This window comes from Balaenoptera ricei, chromosome 4 (assembly GCF_028023285.1).
Source record: "Balaenoptera ricei isolate mBalRic1 chromosome 4, mBalRic1.hap2, whole genome shotgun sequence".
Lineage (NCBI taxonomy): Eukaryota > Metazoa > Chordata > Mammalia > Artiodactyla > Balaenopteridae > Balaenoptera > Balaenoptera ricei.
The window spans coordinates 142,641,645-142,666,478 of NC_082642.1; the positions used below are offsets into that span (position 1 = coordinate 142,641,645).

Below are 24,834 nucleotides of genomic sequence, written 5' to 3' on the forward strand. Positions count from 1 at the left end.
TGCCACAACTACTGAAGCCTGCATGCCTAGAGCCCGTGCTCTGCAACTGCAACAAGAGAGGACACCGCAATGAGAAGCCTGTGCACCACAACGAAGAGTAGACCCCACTCGCCACAACTAGAGAAAGCCCGCACGCAGCAACGAAGACCCAACACAGCCAAAAATTAATTAATTAATTATTTTTTTTAAAAAAAGGAAAAGGAAAAGATGATTCAATCTGATCCTAAATCTTACAGTCTCAGATTGGACTAATGTTTGCCTCAAATGAAAGTAGGCCCAAGACTCCTAAAGAAAATAAACATTCTCAGTAGGCAGTGTGGTGTTTGAAAAGTTCAAAGATGTGATGTGAAGGGAACAAAGATTATCTTTTCCTATTTTGCCAACATTGTCCCCTCAACTGGTTTCTAGGGAATATGAATCTTCATTGTTTTGTCTAAAAAGTATACTAAAATAGTTCAAAAGTCACGAGAAACGCCAGTCATAATTGGAACTTCTCTGAGCACACTAATTTACACATTTCTAAAGGAGAAAAGAGACTCTTTCAAAGTGTACTTCGAAAGTTTCACAGAATAATGGTTTAGAATCAGAATCACAGGCAAAAACATTCAACGATCATGTCATTTAAACGTAGGTGTAATGCACAAGGACCCATGAGACCCTAACTTTTCTCCAGCTCACTTAAGAGGATTCTGGCTTGGCCAGCTTAGTCTCTTCCCTTCCTCTGCTGTCTGAAAATCCAAACCCTCCTTTTGGACTCTACAAAATAAAGTTGAGGCAGGAGAGGAGAAGCTGGAAAAGAAAGGCATGAGGGGCTGGGGGGGAGCGGTTCAGAGGACTATGGGACATATTCTAGCATGTGACAAAAGTACATGGAAAAGGGAAAATAGAGTATTTTAAAAGATTTCTTGGACCCCTTCATGGTTTTTGAAATATGCAAGCAAAAGAGTTATTTTGAAATTACTCTTTGGTGGCTCCAATACCTCTCTAAGACTGAGCCAAGTGGGTTACTGCTTTATACAAGTATATTTACAAGGGTCAGTAAAAAGGATCAGTTCAGGCCTACGTTCTTCACATAGATTTGCCAGTTTCCTTAGTGAAGATGTTTTCAATTTAGAGATACGTAGAACCTGAATAGTTAAACAATGTTGAACAGTTGAGCTAGACATTTGAGGTTTATAGTTTTTTGAGATTTTTAATTTCACAATTAGATTTGCTGTCCAGGCTTCCAAGAGAAGAGAGAAAGGAAAAAAAAAAAATTGTCCAGAATAGCATGTATTCTTCAGGAGTGATAAAATCTGGCACAGTGGAAGATTCATTTACATATCAATGTACTTATAGATGAATGATTGAAAGACAAGATGCCATGTCATATGAAGGATTTTTCTCTCCTTCACAAAAGTGTAATAAATTATTTCATAGTTAAGAAATTCTGATCTTATAGGAACTTTCAAAATCCTTGAACTCATGGTTCCTTGCCCTCCTTAAGTCTATTCCTGGGTTGTCAAACCAGCCTAGCTGTAAGTCTAGAGCAGTGGTTCTCAACCAGGTAGGACTTCCCCATCCTACACTCAGGGGACATTTGGCAATATCTAGGAACATTTTTGGTTGTCATGACTTGGGGTGGGGGGTAGGGATGCCACTGGCATCTGGTGGGTAGAAGCAAGTGATACTGCAAAGCATCCTACAATGCACAGGACAGCCTCCCACAACAAAGAATGATCTAGTCTCAAATGTCAATAGTGTCAACATTGAGAAAGCTTTATCTAGAGCTTTCCTCTGAGGTTACCTTAGTGCCCTACTTCTCCAGTCATAGCCTCTTAGCTTCCATCTTCCTGTTATTCTTCTGAGCCAGTCCTTGCCTTGCTTATTACCACCAATTTCTCAACCTATGCCATCTTCATTAGACCAGTGGACTTTTCCACCAGGCATCTTTGTTAATCTGCAGTCCTTCCTCATAGTTCAGCTTGGGAGGAACGTGATGTGAGGCCCAGTATAGAAGAGTAATAAACAATGTGGGCTTTGGGTATAATTTAGGTAAGTTAAAATCCCAGATCCACCACTTACTACTAATATAACCTTGGCCAAGTTTCTTACCCTCTCTGTGCCTCAGTTTCCCCACCTGAAATAAATGTGGATTTCATCAGGTGGGGAAACTGATAATATCGTCACCATCAATCATCATCATCATCATCATCATCATCATCATCATCATCATCATATCAGACCCCATTAAGGATTTCAGTCCTATAGATCAGTGATTTTTCCAGGATTGGAAAATCATGGAACTGTTTAGGGGGATAACAAAGGTGTTCTGTTTGCATTTTTTATCAGAACTTTATTATACAAAGTTTATAATCATTATATATTATGTATATACTATGTACATATGTACCATGTATATATCATGTACATACTATGTATGTACTATGTACATTTCATAGTAAATACGTTGAATGACTCATTTCTATATGATATAGGTATAGTCAGGGATAAGTTCATAAAGCAATTTATGTCCTTACATAAAGCACTAAAAATAATTAGCTTTTATTTGCAGGGGGCAATACCTGTGACAGTACTAGATCGCACATTAGGCTGAATTAAAGACATAAACTCTTGTTTAGCAGTTGAGCTTGTGAGAGTGTGCTGTCTGGGGGGGCAGCAGTGGGGAGGGGCGCAAATAGATGCATGAGTTCTGCTTTGGGAAATGCTTAAAGGGCAAAACCACAATATAGAAAATGGAAAAAACATATAGTTTGCCTTAGCTTTTCCTATTTCGATACTTTAAAACTTATGTGTTATGAATTGTGTGAAACTGTCACCAAACTTCAGGCTAGTTTTCTTTAATATGGCATGCCATTCAAACATTTGAAAATGGCCTTTTGCACTATTTTAATTATCCTATCTGTTTTAATCTTTCAGATCATAAGGCCTATGGATTCTCTGCCTCAAAAGATCATCAAGTAGTCACAGCAATAGAATATCAAGGTAGAGTACCTTACTGGTTTTCATGGTCTGTATTGTTGAAATAACTCACAGAGATGACACACGTTAGTGCCTTTCTATTTGTCAGGAACCTCTGTCTCACTTCACGCTAACTCCTCTGCTGAAATGCTGCTCACTGCTGTTTCCCCCTTGAGAACTGTTTCTCCACCTCCTCAGTAGAAATTTTGGACATTCCACGAGAGACCTGATGTACAAAGAATGTCTCATTACATAAAGTATCTGCAACAAAGCAAATCTAATTTGTAAAACTGGGAGAAGGAGATCTTGCAAAGTTTCCAGTCAGCTAAATTTGGTAAATGGGAATTAACACTGCAAACCCCACTCTATGTATTTAAGATAACGTTAATATAGCCTATTGTTGGGGTATCATTTTGCTACTTATTTTAGCCTCTTAAAATATTTATAAGGGAGGAGTTGGTATTCAACAGGTATAAAATTTCAATTTTGCAAGATGAAAAAGTTCTGGAGATTGCTTGCACAACAATGTGAATATATGTAACACTACTGAACTGTACAGTAAAAATCATTAAGAAGGTAAATTTTAAGTTATGTATATTTTATCACAATTAAAAAAATTTTTTAAGGATCTAATAACCAAAAAGAATTATGAGCCTTTATAAATTTACTTCAAATGTTGACTATCTACTACTTCTCTGAAGGGTTTTTACCTAGAACACATTAATAATACTGGGCAACCTGAAAAATTACTGTTTCTTAAATGTGATGCTTCTTTAGACCATAAACATTTAAGAAACTGATTTCAAATGTCTGATCCCTTTTCTTTAGGCATGTCTTAGTTTCCTGCAGTTGGAGAGAGATAGGTTTGGAGTAAAGAGAAAAAGCTTTAAAAAAGGGGCCTGGCGTGAGAAGAATTAAATGATCTAGTATTTAACCGGTGCTTACAGACATGCCTGGCATATAGTAAGTTATATGTGCTTGTTAAATAATAATATGCTATAATAAGAAGCAGTGAATCAGTCATTCACTTAAATAATTATTTAGGTTATTCAGGTTCTTTGAAGTCCTAATATTTTACATGATTAACCTAATAAAACACTCTTTATCATGACATAGTTTTAAATGGGAAGAGGTGGGAAACAGAAATTAATGATTGGTAGTAATTTGGGACTATGGAGTACTTACAGGGAAGACAAACAGGGCTGGGTGAGATGCCCAAAAGGAGACTGGAAAAGCCAGTGAGTGAGCTCAGTGAGAGGAAAAGGGATCAGGGTATCCATGTGGGACAAAGGAAACAAACTTAATTTCTCTCACTTTTTACTTTTCTGGAGGATCTTACTGTTGGGTCCAACTGGATACCACAGATATTCATCTCTGCCTCCCCAGGCCCTACGCCATGATATCTGAATTAGGATGCCAAAAGTGTATTCTTTAGTCTTACATTACTTTAAAAAAATGTATTAAGGCGAAATTCACATAACATAAAATTCACGATGTTAGAGTGAACGATTAAGTGTCATTTATTATATCCACAATGTTGTGTGACCACCACCTCTATCTAGTTTCAAAGCATTTCCAACACTCTAAACAAAAACCCTGTACCATTTTTATATCACTTTAAAATGTATGTTTTATTTTTAAAATAAATCCTTCTACAGATAGGAAATAGAAAATCCTTCTATGTTTATTGCAATCAAATGTTAGTCTTATTTACTCCCAAGTAATTTCTATTTTTTTAATCTCGCCTCTGCTCCTTTTAATAAAAAGTTATATTTTGATTCTATTTTATATGTGCTCCAATCATTCCAACTTGGCTTTCCATAAAGCAAAAATAAATTTCTATCTATCTTCTTCAACATTTCACTTTTAGGATATTTTATGCAGTAACTTAATTTTACTTAAAGTCTAAAATATTTTTTTGTTTTTACTTTTCTTAATTGAAGTATAGTTGATTTACCATGTTGTGTTAATTTCTGCTGCACAGCAAAGTGACTCGGTTGGTTATGGATATATACATTATACATTCTTTTTTCTATTCTTTTCCATTACAGTTTATCCCAGGACATTGAATATAGTTCCCTGTGCTATACAGTAGGGCCTTGTTCTCCATCCATTCTATATGTAATAATTTGTATCTACTAACCCTAATCTCCCAGTCTATCCTCCCCCACCTTCCCTCCCCCTTGACAACCACAAGTCTGTTCTCTATGTCTGTGAGTCTGTTTCTGTTTTTTAGATAGGTTCATTTGTGTCATATTTTAGATTCCACATATAAATGATATCATATGGTATTTGTCTTTCTCTTTCTGACTTACTTCACTTAATATAATAATCTCTAACGGCATCCATGTTGCTGCAAATGGCTTTTTCTTCTTTTTAATTTATTTATTTTATTTTTGGCTATGTCGGGTCTTTGTTGCTGTGCACAGGCTTTTCTCTGGTTGCAGCGAGCGGGGGCTACTCTTCGTTGCGGTCCGCGGGCTTCTCATTGCAGTGGCTTCTCTTGTTTTGGAGCACGCGGGCTTCAGTGGTTGTGGCACTTGGGTTCAGTAGTTGTGGCTCGTGGGCTCCAGAGTGCAGACTCAGTCATTGTGGTGCATGGGCTTAGTTGCTCCGCAGCATGTGGCATCTTCCCGGACCAGGGCTCGAACCCTTGTCCCCTGCATTGGCAGGCAGATTCTTAACCACTGCACTACCAGGGAAGCCCCCTGTAAATGGCTTTTTTTTTTTTTTTAATGGCTGAGTAGTTAGTATTCCACTGTATATATGTACCACCTCTTCTTTATCCATTCATCTGTCGATGGACATTTAGGTTGTTTCCATGTCTTGGCTATTGTGAATAGTGCTGCTATGAACATAGGGGTGCATGTATCTTTTTGAATTATAGTTTTGTCCGGATATATGCCCAGGAATGGGACTGCTGGATCATATGGTAATTCTAGTTTTAGTTTTCTGAGGGACCTCCATACTGTTTTCTGTAGTGGCTGCACGAGCTTACATTCCCACCAACAGTGCAAGAGGGTTCCCTTTTCTCCACACCCTCTCCAGCACTTGTTATTTGTAGACTTTTTTTTTTTTTTTAAATATTTATTTATTTATTTATTTTTGGCTGTGTTGGGTCTTTATTTCTGTGCGAGGGCTTTCTTTAGTTGCGGCAAGCGGGGGCCACTCTTCATCGCGGTGCGCGTGCCTCTCACTGTCGTGGCCTCTCTTGTTGCGGAGCACAGGCTCCAGACGCGCAGGCTCAGTAGTTGTGGCTCACGGGCCCAGGTGCTCCGCGGCATGTGGGATCTTCCCAGACGAGGGCTCGAACCTGCGTCCTCTGCATTAGCAGGCAGATTCTCAACCACTGCGCCACCAGGGAAGCCCCTGTAGACTTTTTAATGATGGCCATTCTGACTGGTGTGAGGTGGTATCTCATTGTAGTTCTGATTTGCATTTCTCTAATAATTAACAATATTGAGCATCTTTCATGTGCCTATTGGCCATCTGTATGTCTTCTTTGGAGAAACGTCTATTTAGGTCTTCTGCCTATTTTTTGATTGGGTTGTTTGTTTTTTTTGTTGTTGAGTTGTACTAAAATATTTTATGATTTGTGTATATGTATATGTGTGTTCCCCCCAATTCATTCAGTTTTTTGTCTTTTGTCTCTCTGATGTCAATAAATCATGAATTAGTTAATTCCTTCTTTTCAGTACTGCTTTTCTGTATCACTTCCCATAGTGAGGCCAAAAGCAGAATGAGGGTAAAGCGAGGGCTGCTCTGCCACGCTTGTAAATTACATGAGCAGCCTTATGCAGAGAGCACAACCCTGAGAGCAATAAATCAGAATTTAATAGCATGCTTTTCTCCACAGAAGTAATAATTTATGGTAATTCTCCAGAACTACTTTGGTAGTATCCATTCTCTTCTTGCATTATGTAAGATTTTGATGATTTTTAACTTGAGCACAGAGAATGAAATCAAACAAGAGTCAACAATACAGAATCTTAGAAAAATTAAAATTCACAATGATTCTAGGTGTGTGATTCCTTAAAGTGATTATTTTGCTACATGTTGAACAAATGCTTTTTCCAAACAGAGAATTATCTTTTCTCAATCCAAACTGGAACAGATATTTTTGACAATGTAATAATCATCTTAATAGAAAAACTTGGTGCATTTTTCTGTCCTAATATGCCTTGCTTTGAGAAAGTATGATTTATGTCTATATTATTTTCTTTGCTGTCTCAAACACAGGAAACACTTTAGCTCAAATCTGAGTAATTTGGAGGTAGATTTATGATGTTATTAAGTATGGATTTCTACCATGCCAAGGCAAGCTTACAACTACAAGTAAGAGAAGTGCCTCATGGGTAAAACTAATAATCACCATTTATGGAACATGGACTATATACAGAGTACCATGTGCACCCAAGTATGCAAATATATTATCTCATTTAATCTTTACCACAACTTTGCAAGATGAGTAATGTTGTTTTTGTCATTTTACAGATGTGAACACAATCACATCTTTTTTTAAAAAGTTAAATAATTTGCTCAATATCACACATCTGGTTTATGGCAGAGGTCTAACTTCAAAGCCTGCGCCTTAAACCACTATATTATGGCATAATAACGCCGAGGGCTAGACACAGAAAATTATGCTGGCCACGGATGTTGAATTTTGGCTGAAAAGAGAGAGGAGAGTTCATGGTAGTTAGCTTCTCAGTTCACTTAGTTCTTTATCCTCAGATGTTGGCCTCGTGATTCTAGTAGATTTACTGTTTCTCACAGTTTTGGAGGTCAAGGTGTTCTCCTGCTTGGAACACTCCCAAAGAACCACAAGGCGAAATTCAGATTCCAGGAAATTCAAAAATTCAAATTCCCTCTTTTAAGTCTTTGGTTAAATGTCACCTTCTAAATGAGGTGAACTCCGACTGCTCTATTTTTTAAAACTGCACCCCCAATCCCCAGATTCCCAAACTTCCTGTACTCTGATCTACTCTTATTTTCATAGCACTCATGACCTCTTAACATACTGTATAATTCACTTCGTGGTATTTCTTGTGTGTCTGACCCCCTGCAAACTGTAAGATCCCAAAGGGAAGGGATCTTTGTTTTGCTCACTGCTATAGCTCAAGAACAATGCCGGACACACAGTAAATACTCAATATATTTTGGACAAATTGCATAGACCATTTCTCCACATTTTATATGGTCAATGAGATTGAGGCTGGAGTGGAGTCACTTCACTTAAGAAAACCATTGGTTACATTTTTAACATAATTTCTGCAGAGGTTTTCCACAGAGTAATGAGTATAGAAATCAGGAAGAACTGACCAAAAGGAGCGTGTGTGTGTGTGTGTGTGTGTGTGTGTGTGTGTCCAGTTAAATATGTGAAACAATATGATTATTTGAGTGTAAATTTATTCCTAAGACCTAGGAGTGTGAGCTAAAAATGAGTGTGGGTGTGTGTTTAATTGTTGGAAACTCAACAAAATACGGGAAGGAAACCTATCTAAAACTCAAGACTCCGGAAGGCCACCACCCATTCTCCGTAATAACAGAACAGAACCACGTTTCCTCAGACAAGTCCCTCGGCACACATTTGTCTGTGTAGCCTAATTGTAAACATGTCTGTAAAATGATGTCTGTTTGTAACATAAAACCTGTTTTTAAAACTAGGCATCCTTAAAAACAACTTTTAGATTTTTTTTTCCTTGTCTTTCTTTTCTCTATCCTACTTTCTATCTTCCATTACCTGTTATTCTATTTCTATATTTCTAGCAATGTGTGTGGAACTAAAAAAAAAATTAGAAACTACATTTTAACAGAAAAATCATAATTCTGTCACACAGAAATCATCACTGGGTTAATATTTTCATACATATTTATACAGGCTTTTTATCCATATCTATGTGTATACTTTTAATAAAACCTGGGATAAATATTATAAGTATTGCTTTCTAATCTACCATGTCATGTAATATCCTGAATTATTTTTTTTTTAACGGCATTAAGTCTGCTTAACATCAAAATCAGAGGTATGAGGAGGATTTTACCATAGTTTCTCTTCTAGTCAAAGATGCTTTGTTTTTTAGGTCAAACTGTATGCATTGTGGAGGAAAAAAAGTTTCAGAAATATGAAGTTGAGGGAACTCTGCTCAGTACTCTGTAATAACCTATATGGGAAAAGAATCTGAAAAAGAATGGATATATGTATATGTATAACTGAATCACTTTGCAGTACACCTGAAACTAACGCAACATTGTAAATCAACTATATTCCAATATAAAATAAAAACTTAAAAAAATATGAAGTTGACACTCCGGAGAGCTGGCTGAAACATACTTTAAAAAATAGTTAGAACTAGAGGTTTCCATTTGGCAACTTGAAGCAGTTGGCAGGCAGGCCCTGGGTTTTTCTTCCGTCCGTCATCTTGTTTGGACAGTTAAAAGAGGGGGCACCTTGGGTAGTTCCAGGAATTCTTTAATGACATAAGTGCAGTAAATTCCCCGTGGTAAAGTAACCTTAGTGAGCTACATTGAGGCGGTTAAACCTGATGCCAAGATTAAATCTTTGAATAATTTTTCTGGATTGAGGTGAGGGGTAGGAGTCAATGATTTATTAGGAGACCATATTGGGTGTGTATTAATGTATTTTCAGAGAAGGTTATCAAAAAAGGGATCTGAGTGAGAACGCAGCGTGTTGAGGGACCATTTGGGGTTCCATAGCATGGCCTGGGCTGGGCTAAGTGCCTTTCTTTTTTTTTTAATATTTTATTTATTTATTTATTTTTGGCTGTGTTGGGTCTTCGTTTCTGTGCGAGGGCTTTCTCTAGTTGCGGCAAGCGGGGGCCACTCCTCATCGCGGTACGCGGGCCTCTTCACCATCGCGGCCTCTCTTGTTGCGGAGCACAGGCTCCAGACGCGCAGGCTCAGTAGTTGTGGCTCATGGGCCTAGTTGCTCCGCGGCATGTGGGATCTTCCCAGACCAGGGCTCGAACCCGTGTCCCCTGCATCGGCAGGCAGATTCTCAACCACTGCGCCACCAGGGAAGCCCATAAGTGCCTTTCTTAGGCAGTAGGTGTGAAGCATCCACTATTTACCTCCATCCTGGCACTCATCACCTTGGACTGAAATTACACTGTCTTATTTGTCTCTTCTACCAGACTGTAAACTCCTTGAAGACTGAGATAGATGGGGAAGAAAAAGATAAATAGTTAATCATAGCTGCCATTTTTAAGGACTTACTATGTCCAGGCATGTGTGCTTTGCATATATTATTGTATATGAAGACTCAACAACTCTATGAGATACTATCTTATTTTACAGATGACAACTGAGGCTCAAGAACTAGGGAAAGTAGCATAGTGTCACAAAATTATTTTGCGAAATAATCGTAATGCTTTCAATTCATCTTTGAATTAAGCCAACATGGTACCTGTTGAGGAAATTTATGAATAAATGAATGAATGTATAAAAGAATAATTTAAGGATGTTAAAAATTTATTAATTAACTAAAAGATTATTTCAGAGGGACAATTTTTTTAAAAAGTATTTTTGTTTTTGTTCCTAGAGGTTATTTTAGCCTGTAAATACCCAAAGAAGACCAGTTCCTCCAGATTGGAGTGGAAGAAACTGGGGCACAGTGTCTCCTTTGTCTACTATCAACAGGCTCTTCAAGGTAAGATGCTGGGACTCGATAAGGTGAGAGCAAGAGAGCACCAAATACCCCAGGTCCTTTAATTAACCAATGAGGGCAGGACATGGCTGATGACTGAGAATGTGTTTCTGTAAGTGTGAGATGAAACCAGTAGAGACTGAGACCCAAAACACAACAACCGCAAAAACAGAGGACAGAGAACAGAAGAAATTCACCTCCATGCATGAACTCCATGGAGGCCCTGGACCCCTCATTTCTCACCTCACTTCTAGAGGATGTAAGATGCAATTGTTCTTGCTGGCCCAGTAGATTAAACTCTTGAGAGAAAGGAAGAAAAGATGGTGTGGGGTTGGGATGAAGGGTCACTGCTCGATTGTAGTAACTTTACCCTTTTTGCATATCACCATTGAGAAAGCAAGGCCATCACTGAGAAGTTTAGGGAGTTAAGACTTAGGGGAAGGTAAATACAGCTACCCTTATCCAGTGCTTTCTTTTTTACATTTTTTATTGTTATACATTTCTTTATACTCCCTACCCTTCTTGTTGAATATATAGTGAACTTTTAATTTAAAGTATTGGTAATGATAGATAAAATGCAATGATGTCTGGGATTTAGTTCAAAATAATCCAGTGGTTAAAGGTACAGATGTAGTAAGACAGGCCTAGCATTGATTAAAATTACAGTTGGGTGATGGTTTGTTGAGGTTCATTTTACTATACTCTCTAATTTTGTGCATGCTTGAAATTTTCCATTATAATTATTTTAAAAGTTGGAAATACAACTTAAGTATAATAAACAGGTTATTATTTTAAAATACGTTTTACTTTAATTTTAAAGAATTAAACAAGTGAGCAAATGTTTAAAGTTCATAGAAAATTTAAAATATCCCTCTGGTTCTTACCTGTTAAGATAGGATTACGGGCAGCAGAGGCCTAATAACACAGCTGTCTTTACTTGAATTTTCTGTAATGCTAATCTAACGTCATACAAAACACTATTTTAATTCCGCACAAATTACTATCAAAAACTAAGCCAAAGAATGTTTTTAAAGACCCCCTCACCTTCTTTTTTGTGGCAGTATCATGCAAGCCACTACACATAAAGTTACTGTTCCAGCTAGTTAAACTAGGCTCTCCAGTATCTTTTGAAGATGTGAATCTATTTATTCTAGCATACTAGAAAGGGGATGAGGCAGGAATGAGGGTTGAATTCTTTAAAATAAAATATGGGAATACGGAACTGAGTGTTCTTTTGTGAACAGCATGACATTCTAAAAAAGAAATAGAAATTTGAAAGAGCAGCACTCATATATACTTTTTTAATTGAGTTTATTAATAGGAAAATAAATGCAGTGGTTACTGAATGAAGTGACTAGAGAAAGGTAGTATATAGAAAGTTATTATATCATTATTAACATCATTGTCCTCTTTTTCTAAAAGGAGATTTTAAAGATCGAGCTGAGATGATAGATTTCAGCATACGGATCAAAAATGTTACGAGAAATGATGCCGGGAAATATCGTTGTGAAGTTAGTGCCCCATCTGAACAAGGTCAAAACCTGGAAGAGGATACACTCACTCTAGAAGTATTAGGTGATGTGCTTGTCTCTGTGTGATTACTGTTCCCACTCTCATCCCCATCATCCAACCCTGGAGCAATGAGGCAACTCAGGGCCCCAGAGAGTAAAGTTATAAAGGTGGACCACCAGCACCGCTGTTCCTGGAAAATCTTGGCTGTTACTCCTTTTCACCTCGTTGGCTGCTGAAATTTTACTGTTACTAACTTATTATGACAAAATCTCTTTTCACTTAAGATTGAGATAAACCTTAATGGTCCTCCACTGTACATAGAAGCATTTTCCCCAAGAGTTTATTTATTTATTTATTTTTTAACATCTTTATTGGAGTATAATTGCTTCACAATGGTGTGTTAGTTTCTGCTTTATCGAGAGTTTATTTTTCAATCACTTTCAGCATAGGTAGTAATTCTCTTACCATATAAAATAGTCTCAAATGAGATGATAGAAAAGCAATAAAACAAAAAAAGTATTGGAATTAGGAGATGCAAGCTATTATATATATAGAATGAATAAACAACAAAGTCCTACTGTATAGCACAGGGAACTATATTTAATATCCTGTGATAAACCATAATGGAAAAGAACATGAAAACCAATGTATATATATGTATAACTGAATCACTTTGCTGTACGGCAGAAATTAACACAACATTATAAATCAACTATACTTCAATAAAATAAATTTTTTTAAAAATGTAGGCTGGGGAAGTATAGAAGTTATTTTGGTAAAGAAAGGAAATTAGCATTTATTATGCAGCTAGTATGCATTAGGCTCTTTCACATGTGTAATTTTACTTAATCTTTACTAACAACCTGATTTTTACAGATGAGGAGATAGGTGCTAAGTGATTTTCCTAAGGCTGCAGAGCTAGTAAGTATCTGGACCAGGATTTGGATCCAGATGGGGTTAACTTCAAAGCCAATATATTTAGTTACTCTAAGACTCACTGATAGATAGCAACTGCTCATGATGACAACTGGTGAGGAAATGATCAGTTCTTCTCCATAGATGTTACTATAAACTACTAAGCAAAGAGAATAAAACAACTCCTCTTCCTTTTTCTATATAGTCCAGGCTCTTTCTAAAATTCTAATGATGTACTTACTGTTATAGAAGAAATTTCATTCAGAAAACCTTGCAGGAGATTCAGCTGGTGTATTAGTCTTCTGCTACATACCGAATGATCACAAACTTAGCAGCTTAAAACAACCACCCATTTATTAGCTCACGGTTCTGTAGATCAGAAGCTCAGCACAATGTGGCTGGGTTCTCTGCCTAGGATATCACAAGGCTGAGATCAAGGAGTCAGCTGGGCTCAATTCTTGACTGGAGGCTCTGGAAGCAAATCTGCCGTCAAGCTCATTTATTCTTGTTGGCAGATTTCAGTTCCTTATGGTTGTAGAACTGAGGTCCCCTTTCCATGCTGGCTATCAGCTGGAGGCCACGCTCAGTTCCTAGAGCCACCACATTCCTTGCCATGGGGCCTCTCTATCTACAACCCGACAAAAGCATGTTGAATCCTTCTTGTGTTTTGAATCTCTGAATTTCCCTTCTGTGACCAACCAGCGAAAACTGCTTTTAAAGAGGTCATGTGGGGACTTCCCTGGTGGTCCAGTGGGTAAGACTCCACGCTTCCAATGCAGGGGGCATGGGTTTGATTCCTGGTCGGCGAACTAGATCCCACATGCATGCCCGCAACTAAGAAGTCCACAGGCCGCAACAAAGATCCTGCATGCCACAAGACCCGGTGCAGCCTAAATAAGTAAACAAATAAATAAATTTTTAAAACATCAAAAAAAAAAAAGAGGTCATGTCATTAGGGCAGACCCATCTAAATAATCTCCCCTACCTTAAAGACAAGGGATTTGGGGCCTTAATTACATCTCTAAAATCCCTTCAGAGTAGTAGCTACATTCGTGTTTGACTGAATAACTGAGAGAACATGTACATACACCAGGGCCGGGGAACTTGGGGGACCATGTTAGAACTCTGCCTACACAGACAGTTCTGGGTTTTCCTGGATTTAAGTAAAGTCTGGTTTACTTTACAAATCCCTGGGACCAGAATAACCTTAATTCAGGTATTCTCTATCTTGGCCTGAATGGGATTTTAGTTTGAGTACTGATCCTGAAAATATACTCAGGTTTGACTTTGTTTGAATATAGTTGATAATAATACATTAAAATCATTGATGAGGGGAAAAGTAGAGATTGTTTATCTAGAAAAGAATAGCTGTTGTAGTAGCTAATGTAGTGTTTGCAAGTGTAACAGGTAAGCCCTGAACTCTCAGTGAGTGGCTTACATAATGGAAGTTTCTTTCTCATGTAAGTAAAGTCTAAATAACTGGAGACAGAGATAGCAGTGGTGGAACTGTATTGCCCTACTTAATGAAATCAGTAGGGACCCAAGCTAATGTAAGCGTGACATCTTTGATACATAGCTTTCTGAGGTCACCATGGGTATTGACACCTCCTTGGTAGTGGGAGGGGGAGGGGGAGGGAACGGATGGAGAATCATACAGGAAGCTTTTATGGATCAGGCATGGGAATAGCATATATGACTTTTCCCCAGATTCCATTGGTCAGAACTCATGCATGTGATCCCATCTGGCTACAAGGGGGCTGGCAAATATGGTCTAGTTGTGTGCCTGTGAAGAAAGGAAGTGGGTCTCTTGAACAAGTAGCCAGTCTCTGTCACAGGTGTCCAATAAATCCATCTTTAGCTGGCTGTTAAAATCCTCATTTAGCTTGTAAATAACCAATGCCATTTGACTTCCATCCTCCAGTGGCTCCGGCAGTTCCATCATGTGAAGTACCCAGTTCGGCACTGCGTGGAACTGTGGTGGAGTTGCGATGTCAAGACAAAGAAGGCAACCCGGCTCCTGAATACACGTGGTTTAAGGATGGCATCCGTTTGCTAGAGAATCCAAAACTTGGCTCCCCAAGTGCCAACAGCTCATACACGATGAATACAAAATCTGGAACTCTGGTAAGGTCATTTCAAACATTGGCCTAATAACTGTCTTGCATTTGGAAAAAAAATATATTAGAACTAAAATAATGGAGAGTAGAGGGCTGATACCATTGCTCGTTAAGTAGAGAGAGGAAAGGGTAGCAGGAAAGATGGCGGCACTGATACAGAGAAGTGATGGAAAAGGCTGCCACAGGAGAGGAGAAGACAGAACAGAGAACTAGGGAGTTGGACACAAAAAGGTCTGCACCAGGGGCCTGACGCAGGCCAAGATGGAGTCATGATGATGGATCAGGCCTGGAAAGGTACTAGGTGCAGTCTCATATTTATTATATCAGGGAAATGCATGAAAACTCCCTTGGGAAGGGGACCCTCCTACACTGTTGGTGGGAATGTAAACTGATGCAGCCACTATGGAAAACAGTATGGAGGTTACTTAAAAAACTAAAAATAGAGCTACCATATGATCCTGCAGTCCCACTCCTGGGCATATATCCAGAGAAAACTAATTTGAAAAGATACATGCACCCCAATGTTCATAGCAGCACTATTTACAATAGCCAAGACATGGAAGCCACCAAAATGTCCATCGACAGATGAAAGGATAAAGAAGATGTGCTGTATATATATATATATATATATATATATATATATATATATATATACACACACACACACACACACACACACACACATACACACATATATACACACACACACATATATATCGCATATATTTCATTCTTTTATATTTATATATAAAAGAATGAAATAATGCCATTTGCAGCAACATGGATGGACCTAGAGATTATCATAATAAGTAAGTCGGACAGAGAAAGACAAATATCATATGACATCACTTATCTGTGGAATCTAAAATGTGATACAGGGCTTCCCTGGTGGCACAGTGGTTAAGAATCCGCTTGCCAATGCAGGGGACACGGGTTCGAGCCCTGGTCCAGGAAGATCCCACATGCTGCAGAGCAACTAAGCCCACGCACCGCAACTACTGAGCCTGTACCCTAGAGCCCGCGTGCCGCAACTACTGAAGCCCGCACGCCTAGAGCCAGTGCTCCGCAACAAGAGAAGCCACCGCAATGAGAAGCCCGCGCACCGCAACAAAGAGTAGCCCCCGCTCGCCGCAACCAAAGAAAGCTTGCGCGCAGCAATGAAGACCCAATGCAGCCAAAAATTAATAAATAAATAATTTTTTTAAAAAAAAGATAAACAAGAAGGTCCTACTGTATAGTGCAGAGAACTATATTCAATATCTTGTAATCAACCATAAGGGAAAAGATTCTGAAAAAGAATAGAGATATACATGTATGTATAACTGAACACCAGAAACTAACACAACATTGTAAATCAACTATACTTTGAAAAAAATTTTTTAAAAATAGAAAACTCTCTTGGGGATGCCCTGACCTCAGTACCAGCCATGTGAGAATAGTGACTCTTGCCAACCTATGATAGGATGTCTGTGTCATTAAACTCTTCCATGACTAGCTCGTCAACAATTGACTTTGTGACTTGAGTATCTATTACTTTAGATTTAGTCCAGATTGTCTGATCGATTGAAAAGCCTTTCTAAGGAATCCTGTTGGAAATCTGTAAATAAGATCTTTAAAGTTAATGACATTTACAAATAAAAGTATTTTTACTGTTTTTGTCTCTGACTTTTTAGGGTAGAGATGGGAGTAAAAAAAGACAATTAAATTTGAAGCTTTTTTTTTTTTTTTATTCAAAGTAATATGTCAGTTTAAAAATGCTGCATTTCCAGCAAGCCAGAATTACTATCACAACCATTATCAAAAGAATCTTAAAGGCATGGTAATAAAAATTTTAATAAATTTTTAGAGGAGGTATAGTATTTCCTTTCATCCCTTCAGTCTACAAGTGCACGATAACATTTAAAAAGTAGATCCTCTGGTAAGTAATAAAGCATATTGATAAAGTGACTGAAAGATAAACATATCAGTGGACTGATATGGCTACTCCCCAAGGAAGGGACACTCTGGCCCTTTCAGCGTCAGCAGGCTCAGTCAGCAGGTCCGAGTGATTTTACACTGAGAAATTGGGCAGAAAACCTGCTGTCACACTTGGCTATATTTACTTTTCAAATTTATTTTTTCTCAGAGCAGGTGATGAAAAGCCCCAAGGCAAGTCTGAAAAGATACAGATTCACTTTCCTCAGCTCAAACCTTGAAATATCTGTGATGTCAAAGGGGTGCACCAGGACAGAACCAGGATGGGTTATTTTCTGAAAAATGAGCAAAACAAAGACTCCAGTGTATGGAATACAAGGGCTTCCTTTTAATCACCAGTTTTAATATCCTGGAAGATCATTTTCGGTGTTAGTCTAACTTACTGTTTATACATAACCTTGGCTTTGAGTTCATGGTGAACATCTTTAAAGGAGTCTGGTTCTTGGGACTGATGATTCCGTAAAGTGAGAATACACAAGGGAAAGCTTTCTATCGCACCATGTTGAAGGATACAGAAAGAAGAGGTATATGGGTAGTGGGTAGGGAAAAGAGAGGAAAAGGCCTTCAATAGATCAAAACCCTGGCTGTTTTTAGGCACATATATTACATGAGGATACAAGACAATGAGGTGCTCCTTGGAGGTTCATGGCCTCTCTTGGATGCAGTCAGCAGTGACCACTGTGGTACCGGGTGTGACAGGAGGATACTGAAAGAATGGGTCCGAGCACCCCTCTCCCCCTCCTTAGGTCCTGGCAGGATCCTTGAAGGTGTCCAGAACACACTGAATTCCCTCCCTCCTACTAACTACCTAACCAACTTCTCTCCTTCTATCCATCTATCTACCCATTGTTTCTTTCCTCCTGTCTGCCCGCCTGCCTCCCTTCCTTCTTTCTTCCTTCCTTCCCTCTTTCCTTCCTTCCTGAAATTCTCCAAGGTGCTAAACTACTGTGAAGCCTGTTACATCAGAGTCTTGCCTTTCATTTGCTTTGGCACAGAGTAGACAGAACAAGGGTTGGTTGGACTTTATCTTTTCATAATTTTCACAAATTCTACAACTGATAGAATTTGTAATCCTATAAATGACATCAAGACTTTCCTAGGCCCTGTGCTACTTCCTGGTAGTAACTCTGGCTCTTTAGAGGAAGTGTTCATTGTTTGCTGCTGCAGTGAACTCGTTTGTGACTTAGAAAACTGCCTTTAAGGCCAAGGAGGCCTTTATTTATAAATGGTGTTTCCTAGGACTTAGAACTACCTACAGTACTTAATACTACCATGTGCTGTAAACTTTAAAAAATGCCCACTGTCTTCCTAACTGTACTACTTTTTCAGTATCACACACTAAAAAAGACACTTCCTGTATATATTTAAGTCTTTCTCTGTCAAATTAAACAGAGGCCTAGCTAATTACTCCTTGAAGACATGGCAGATTTCTGAATTCACTGTAAAGATATAAAGTCCTAGGGACTTCCCTGGTGGCGCAGTGGTTGGGAATCTGCCTGCCAGTGCAGGAGTCACGGGTTTGATCCCTGGTCCGGGAAGATCCCACATGCCGCAGAGCAACGAAGCCCGTGCGCTACAACTACTGAGCCTGTGCTCTAGAGCCCGCGAGCCACAAGTACTGAAGCCCACTCGACTAGAGCCCATGCTCCGCAAGAAGAGAAGCCACCGCAATGAGAAGCCTGCGCACTGCAGAGAAGAGTAGCTCCCATTTGCCTCAACTAGAGAAAGCCTGCGTGCAGTAACGAAGACCCACTGCAGCCAAAAATAAAATTAAAAAAAAAATTTATAAAGTCCTAAGTCACTGAAAAGGGAAGACCAACTTAATGGTAAATTTAAGGAACACAGTTCTTTTGGGAGTCTACTGATAGATTTATTGCTTAAATAAATATGTATTTTTTTCTTCTACAAATAGCAATTTAATACTGTTTCAAAACTGGACAGTGGAGAATATTCCTGCGAAGCCCGTAATTCTGTTGGACATCGCAGGTGTCCTGGGAAACGAATGCAAGTAGGTAAGCACGAAATATTGGGAGGAACAAATGGTTTGCAATTAGTACGTGCAAATATTTGGGGGTGGAAGGAGCAAGGAGTAAGTAAGAGCTGAGTGATTTGAAGGATAAATGGAAGGGAATGTTTAAAATCAGTTTGACATAATGTTACAAAAAGCAAACATGCTGTTTTAATCCAGCTTCCAAGCAAGACAGGAATATTTATCATTGTATTTTACAGATTTTTGAATTTTTCAAATAATTAATTTTAAAATATGCTTATCTGAGCAATCCTCTTTCAAACAAAAGCTAAGAGCCCTATAAGTTGCTCGGAGTCAAGAATTCAGAATGGGGGTTTGAATTCCAGCTCTGCCACTTATTAACTACACGCTCTTGGGCAAGTTAATTAACCTCCGTACCTCAGTCTCCCCAAAATTGAAGTTATAATACACTGTCCTCAAAGAGTTGTTAGGAAGATTAAAATAATTAATATTCAAAAGTGTTAGAATGGCACTGGTGTATTTTGAGCACTATATAGGTACTGGCTATTTTAATTGTTGGTAATTTTTTTCAAACCCCTGAAATACTACGTTTATACTTATTATATTTATACTTATTGCAGAGTAGGCTGTCCGAAAAGACTTTTTTTTTTTTTTTTGGCCATGCTGCGCGGCTTGCAGGATCTCAGTTCCCCAACCAGGAGCCGAACCCGGGCCACGGCGGTGAAAGCGCCGAGTCCTAGGCCATCACGGAACTCCCAAGACAGGTTGAATATAGTTATGGATCTAGTTTGCTATAAAACATAGCTGCCGTATATTATATTACACAAAATAAGCTGCTTAGAGTCGAGTAAAATTCAGGCTCAATTATCTTTTCAGATTACGTGAGTTTCAGAGCAAACATTGTTTTTCATTTTACTTTTAACAATTTGGTTAAATTCGTCCTCGTATGAAAGCCGTGTTTTGAAAATGGTTGTGTAATAGAGAGGGAGGAGCTGGAGATGGCACCCGAGGGGTTAAAGGTCACTCCAGAGGGGGCTGCACCCTAGGTTTCAGGAGCTTGTCCTCAGCTTTGTGGGGTCAGAAATTCATTTTTTCAACGCGTCTTGAGCTATGCAGATACGTGGGCAGTAATTTATATTGTCTGTGTACAGTTAACTCTTAGCATGATATTTTAAAGAAAATATAATCTTATTAGACTTCAGGATATCCTAAAGTATAAGATATTCAATAGTATACTCTAATTTCCACAGGTAACTTTGAATTTCAGGTTTTTTAAAAAAATTCGGGGACACATATTATCTACCCAACTCACTCAAGTGTTGACATTTAAAGTCAAACATAAGCATTTGCTTAAATTATCAGAAAATATCCCTCTCAGTGCTGCTTTGGAGTTATTAGAAAATTCACTATCACATTTTATTTTTTCTTTAAATGATCATGTTTAATTTCAGTGCCTAATTTAGTTTTATCTTAAGAAATAATATAGGTGAAGTCATGGTTTTGACATACTAGTTAAATTTTTCCTAGCATGCAGTGAATAAATACATAACAAACTTTAAAGTTCTGTGTTTTGCTAGTAGTATCACTTTAATTTGAACATGATTTCCACGCATCTATTCTTTCTGGTATAAGTTGACTTAAAAGTTAGAATTGCTTTGTTTAAAGCTCACCCATTGATCCTCGATGTTTTACATCCTTGGTTTGGAATTCAGATCTTTGGAAATACATAATTCATGAAGTCTCATTTCCAGTTTTCTTTGTGAATTATCACCAACAGCTTGTAACCAAAACCTGTTTACTGTTCTAAATAAATCCTTTCTGAAGTACAGAAAGAAAGTAAATCATGGGTTTGCTGATTATTCCCAGGCTGCTTCACTGTACAACTCCAGAAAATTCTGCTCACACTTAGCATTTTAGCATTTGGTCCCTTTCCTTTTATTTTAGAATAATGATACCCTCCTTTTATTGTAGCTTTTTTTTTAAGAAAGAACACACAATATTTTCATACACGTTATTACATTTTCTCTTTAGTGAGGCATAATAAGGTGGGCATATTACTTGCTCAGAATCTCACAGTAATGACAAATGGGATGAACACAACTTACCTCTAACTTACAAGTCTTCTATCTTCTATTTCTTTGAAGAAAATAAAATAACGTTTATACCATGAGTTAGTACTTACAGGATAAGACAGTTTTTTTGTTTAGAATTTGCCTTTAGCTTGAATCCTTCATAGATGTCAGATTCATTGACAAACTACAGGACAGTTTTTTGTCAATGAAAATTTCAATCTAAGGGTGATTATAGCCCTTAGGTTAAACCCTTTGTAGGTGTCAAATCATTGACTATTACAAAGAAAATCGTAGGCAGTTTGGTTCTCAGGAGTTTTATTTAGTTATTAATTTAATTTTGCCTTAGTTTATGATTATTGTGGAGTTCCTTTTTTCCTCTCTGCTATTTTTTATCCAAGTGAATAAATAGATGAATCTCAACCTCCCAATACCCAAGCAAATATGAACTGAGTTTATATCAAGCAATAATTAAGGTTTCCTACTCTAATCAAATTACTCAGCCTTTCGAAAGTTTGACCCAGTTACCTTTTTTAAAAAAAATCAGTTAATATTTCAGAGGCATCTGGAAATATTAATAACACTTGGCATTAAGAAAAAAATTTAAGACCAGGAAGTTTCATGATAAGCAGACTCATTCAAATAATATTTCTTTAAAAATCACTCCCAAACTGTGCACTGCTTTAAAATATCTAAAATTACTATTGAGAAACTGCTACCTAATATTTTCTCCAAGTTATTTAACCATATGCTAATTAATACTTGCTTTTAAAAAAAGAACTCTTTGTTCCTTTAAAAATGTAGGAATTTGCATATTGATCAATACATAAGAAGTGTCTAAATGACAGAAGAGTGTGGCTCGTGAAATCCTCATGGACAAGATGGAAAAATGTGACCCAAATTGAATGTGTAGATGGATTCACACATGGTTGGATCCCTCACCCAGAGCATGCTAGTAAATTTTGTCATATGAAGATACATGTCTAATAGCCTGTTAAATAGTTCTTTCCCAAAGTCATGTTTATCATTTTATTAATGACTTGAATGTATTTTTGATGCAGTTCCCAGTTGCAGAAATATTAACCTCAGAAGGTTAATAATCTAATTCTTGGGCAACAGAATCAGTAACTGGAAAAACCTCACAAGTTGGTAACATGGTAGTGATATTTCAAAGTTAGGTCCAAAAAATGCAGTTATATTGGGTTAGAGGAAAGGTGACTTAGTAGCAACAGGAAAAAGCCTTGGGAAGTTTAATTCATTTTTAACTTAATGGGATAACAGTTTAATGGCATATACGTATGTGGGTGTGTATGTGTGCGTGTGTACACACACCCAACCACAAGCCCATATAAATTCAAGAAAGAAGATGTTTCTGATACCTAGTTTTATAGAACAACAGTGGCATGGGCTTTCTTTGGGGCTGAATGAATTTTCCGTATTTGTGAAATTGACACAGATGATGATGTAGAGGAATTTTAAGGGAAATTTGAGGGGAGTGTTGTAGTAGAATACTTGAACTCACTGAACTTCAAAGCTCACTTCCAATCTGGTATTTAATCATACGGATTATTGCATCTCCAAATGCATGCAAGAGAATACCATACATTTTATTTCTGGATCATAGAACTTCTTAAAATTTAAGATTCTTGCAAGACTTAGCTCTGTTAATATTTTCAATCAATTTTGAACCATGTCCGTGGAAGTGAGTTAGTGGAACAGGCTTAAAAAGCATGAAACTATCTGTGTTTATGGTATAGCTACAAAGGGGAGCTTTTGTTTTGTTTTGTTTTAATAAATTTATTTATTTATTTATTTCTGGCTATGTTGGGTCTTCGTTGCTGTGCGCAGGCTTTCTCTAGTTGCGGCGAGCAGAAGCTACTCTTCATTGCAGTGTGCGGGCTTCTCATTGCGGTGGCTTCTCTTGTTGTGGAACGTGGGCTCTAGGCGCGCGGGCTTCAGTAGTTGTGTCACGCGGGCTCAGTAGTTGTGGTGCACGGGCTCAGTTGCTCCGTAGCATGTGGGATCTTCCCGGACCAGGGCTCGAACCTGTGTCCCTTGCACTGGCAGGCGGATTCTTAACCACTGCGCCACCAGGGAAGTCCAAGGGGAGTTTTTTGAGCTTTTTTGATTTAATGACTACATCGGTCCGTCTTTTTTTTTTTTTTTTTTTTCGGTCCGTCTTTTTGACGTGAATTCATGCCTGGTTTATTTTGCATTCCAGATGATCTCAACATAAGTGGCATCATAGCAGCTGTAGTCGTTGTGGCCTTAGTGATTTCTGTCTGTGGCCTTGGTGTGTGCTATGCTCAGAGGAAAGGCTACTTTTCAAGTAAGTGAATTTCACTCTTTGCCAGACAACTTCTTGTGGATATAGAGTTTCCTTCTGAGACACTGTTTCTCCTAAGATGTTCTAACAGACTCTGGAGAATATTTTTCGTTCATTTTCCTGCAGTAGAAAATGTCCAAGATGACACGAAGGTGAGTCATGAAGCACCCTGGCGAACATAGGGAGGAAAGGCAGAGGTGTCTCTTCGCAGCATTCCAGGAATCATCACAGAATATGTGAGAGGCACCGGGGAGGGGCATAGTGCAGCGATACCGAGAGATGTGCAATGGGGGTGGATATTTATAGTACATGTACATGTATTTAAGATCCTTTTATTTTAAGTAAGGGATTGTATATCTCAAGATGAAAATTAATTTCTAGTTTTATGATAAGAAATTTCATTGGAATAAATCTGTGAAATGTTTTATCAGTATAGAACTGTGGAATGTTGAATGTCGAATTTAGCACAACTGTATTTAGAAGACAATTGTTCAATTAAAAACTAGAAACCTATTGTATTATAGTTGCTTCTGAGGTTTTTAATTCTTCAAGTTTAGGTCTCTTGGAACTCCCATTTGGTGATACAATAGGTTTGATGTAAATGGATGAGATTTTTAAATGTTTTATTCTCTTAATGCGTTTCTTTACTCCCAGTCTTTAAAATTATCTGAGACCTTCAAAGTTGCAGAACTCCATCAAGTCCACTAAAAATAGTGTATAAAGTAGAATTTTTAAGGATAATAAATTTATAGCATGAACAAGTTTTAGACCTGCTGTTTTATAGGGAACATTAATTTTGAAATTTAGGTTTAAAAAATATCTTATACCAAAATAAAACTTAAATTTAAAGGGGGTTTGTAATAATACCTATAAATAGGTATTGTAAAATGTATCCATGAATGTGGTTTCAAGGATATTCCCTATAATTAAGAATAACTGCTCTGTGAATTAGTAGTAGCTGTTGTGTGGTTCTCCTATCCAGTCCAGTGTAATGTAATCCGGCTGAGTCCCCCTGCTGGTCACCAGTGGAAGTACAGACAGATAAGGTTGCTCATTCAAAATTCTTGTCTTTTCTCTCTACCTGCAAAGAATACCTGTCTGAGTGTTTTTATTAAAGACTTGGTAAACGGTTTTTCTTAAAATACTGAATTAATTAAAGATTTTACGTGAATATTATTAGTTCATTAGCTAAGAATGTTACTCCCGTTTTCATCTAGCAGGAAATCTATCTAAGAGAACCATTCTCTTGAACTTGCATTTCAGACAGGGGTTGGCAAACTATGACCCATGGACCAAATCTGGTC

General features: G+C 37.9%; 1 protein-coding gene across 4 annotated transcripts in view; it reads left to right on the top strand.

Annotated features, from left to right (window-relative positions):
* The window catches only part of JAM2 (junctional adhesion molecule 2), a 66,978-nt gene that overhangs the window by 36,841 nt on the left and 5,303 nt on the right, over positions 1-24,834 (top strand). For 2 of the 4 annotated variants that reach the window (XM_059921391.1, XM_059921394.1), the window contains exons 2-7: positions 2,920-2,985; positions 10,523-10,630; positions 12,050-12,202; positions 14,976-15,178; positions 19,058-19,157; positions 23,426-23,533. In XM_059921391.1, the coding sequence (XP_059777374.1) occupies positions 2,920-2,985; positions 10,523-10,630; positions 12,050-12,202; positions 14,976-15,178; positions 19,058-19,157; positions 23,426-23,533 (738 nt within the window). Of the gene's footprint in view, positions 1-2,919; positions 2,986-10,522; positions 10,631-12,049; positions 12,203-14,975; positions 15,179-19,057; positions 19,158-23,425; positions 23,534-23,609; positions 24,000-24,834 lie in introns of those variants that run through there. The other 2 variants (XM_059921392.1, XM_059921393.1) reach the window with 2 other exon arrangements.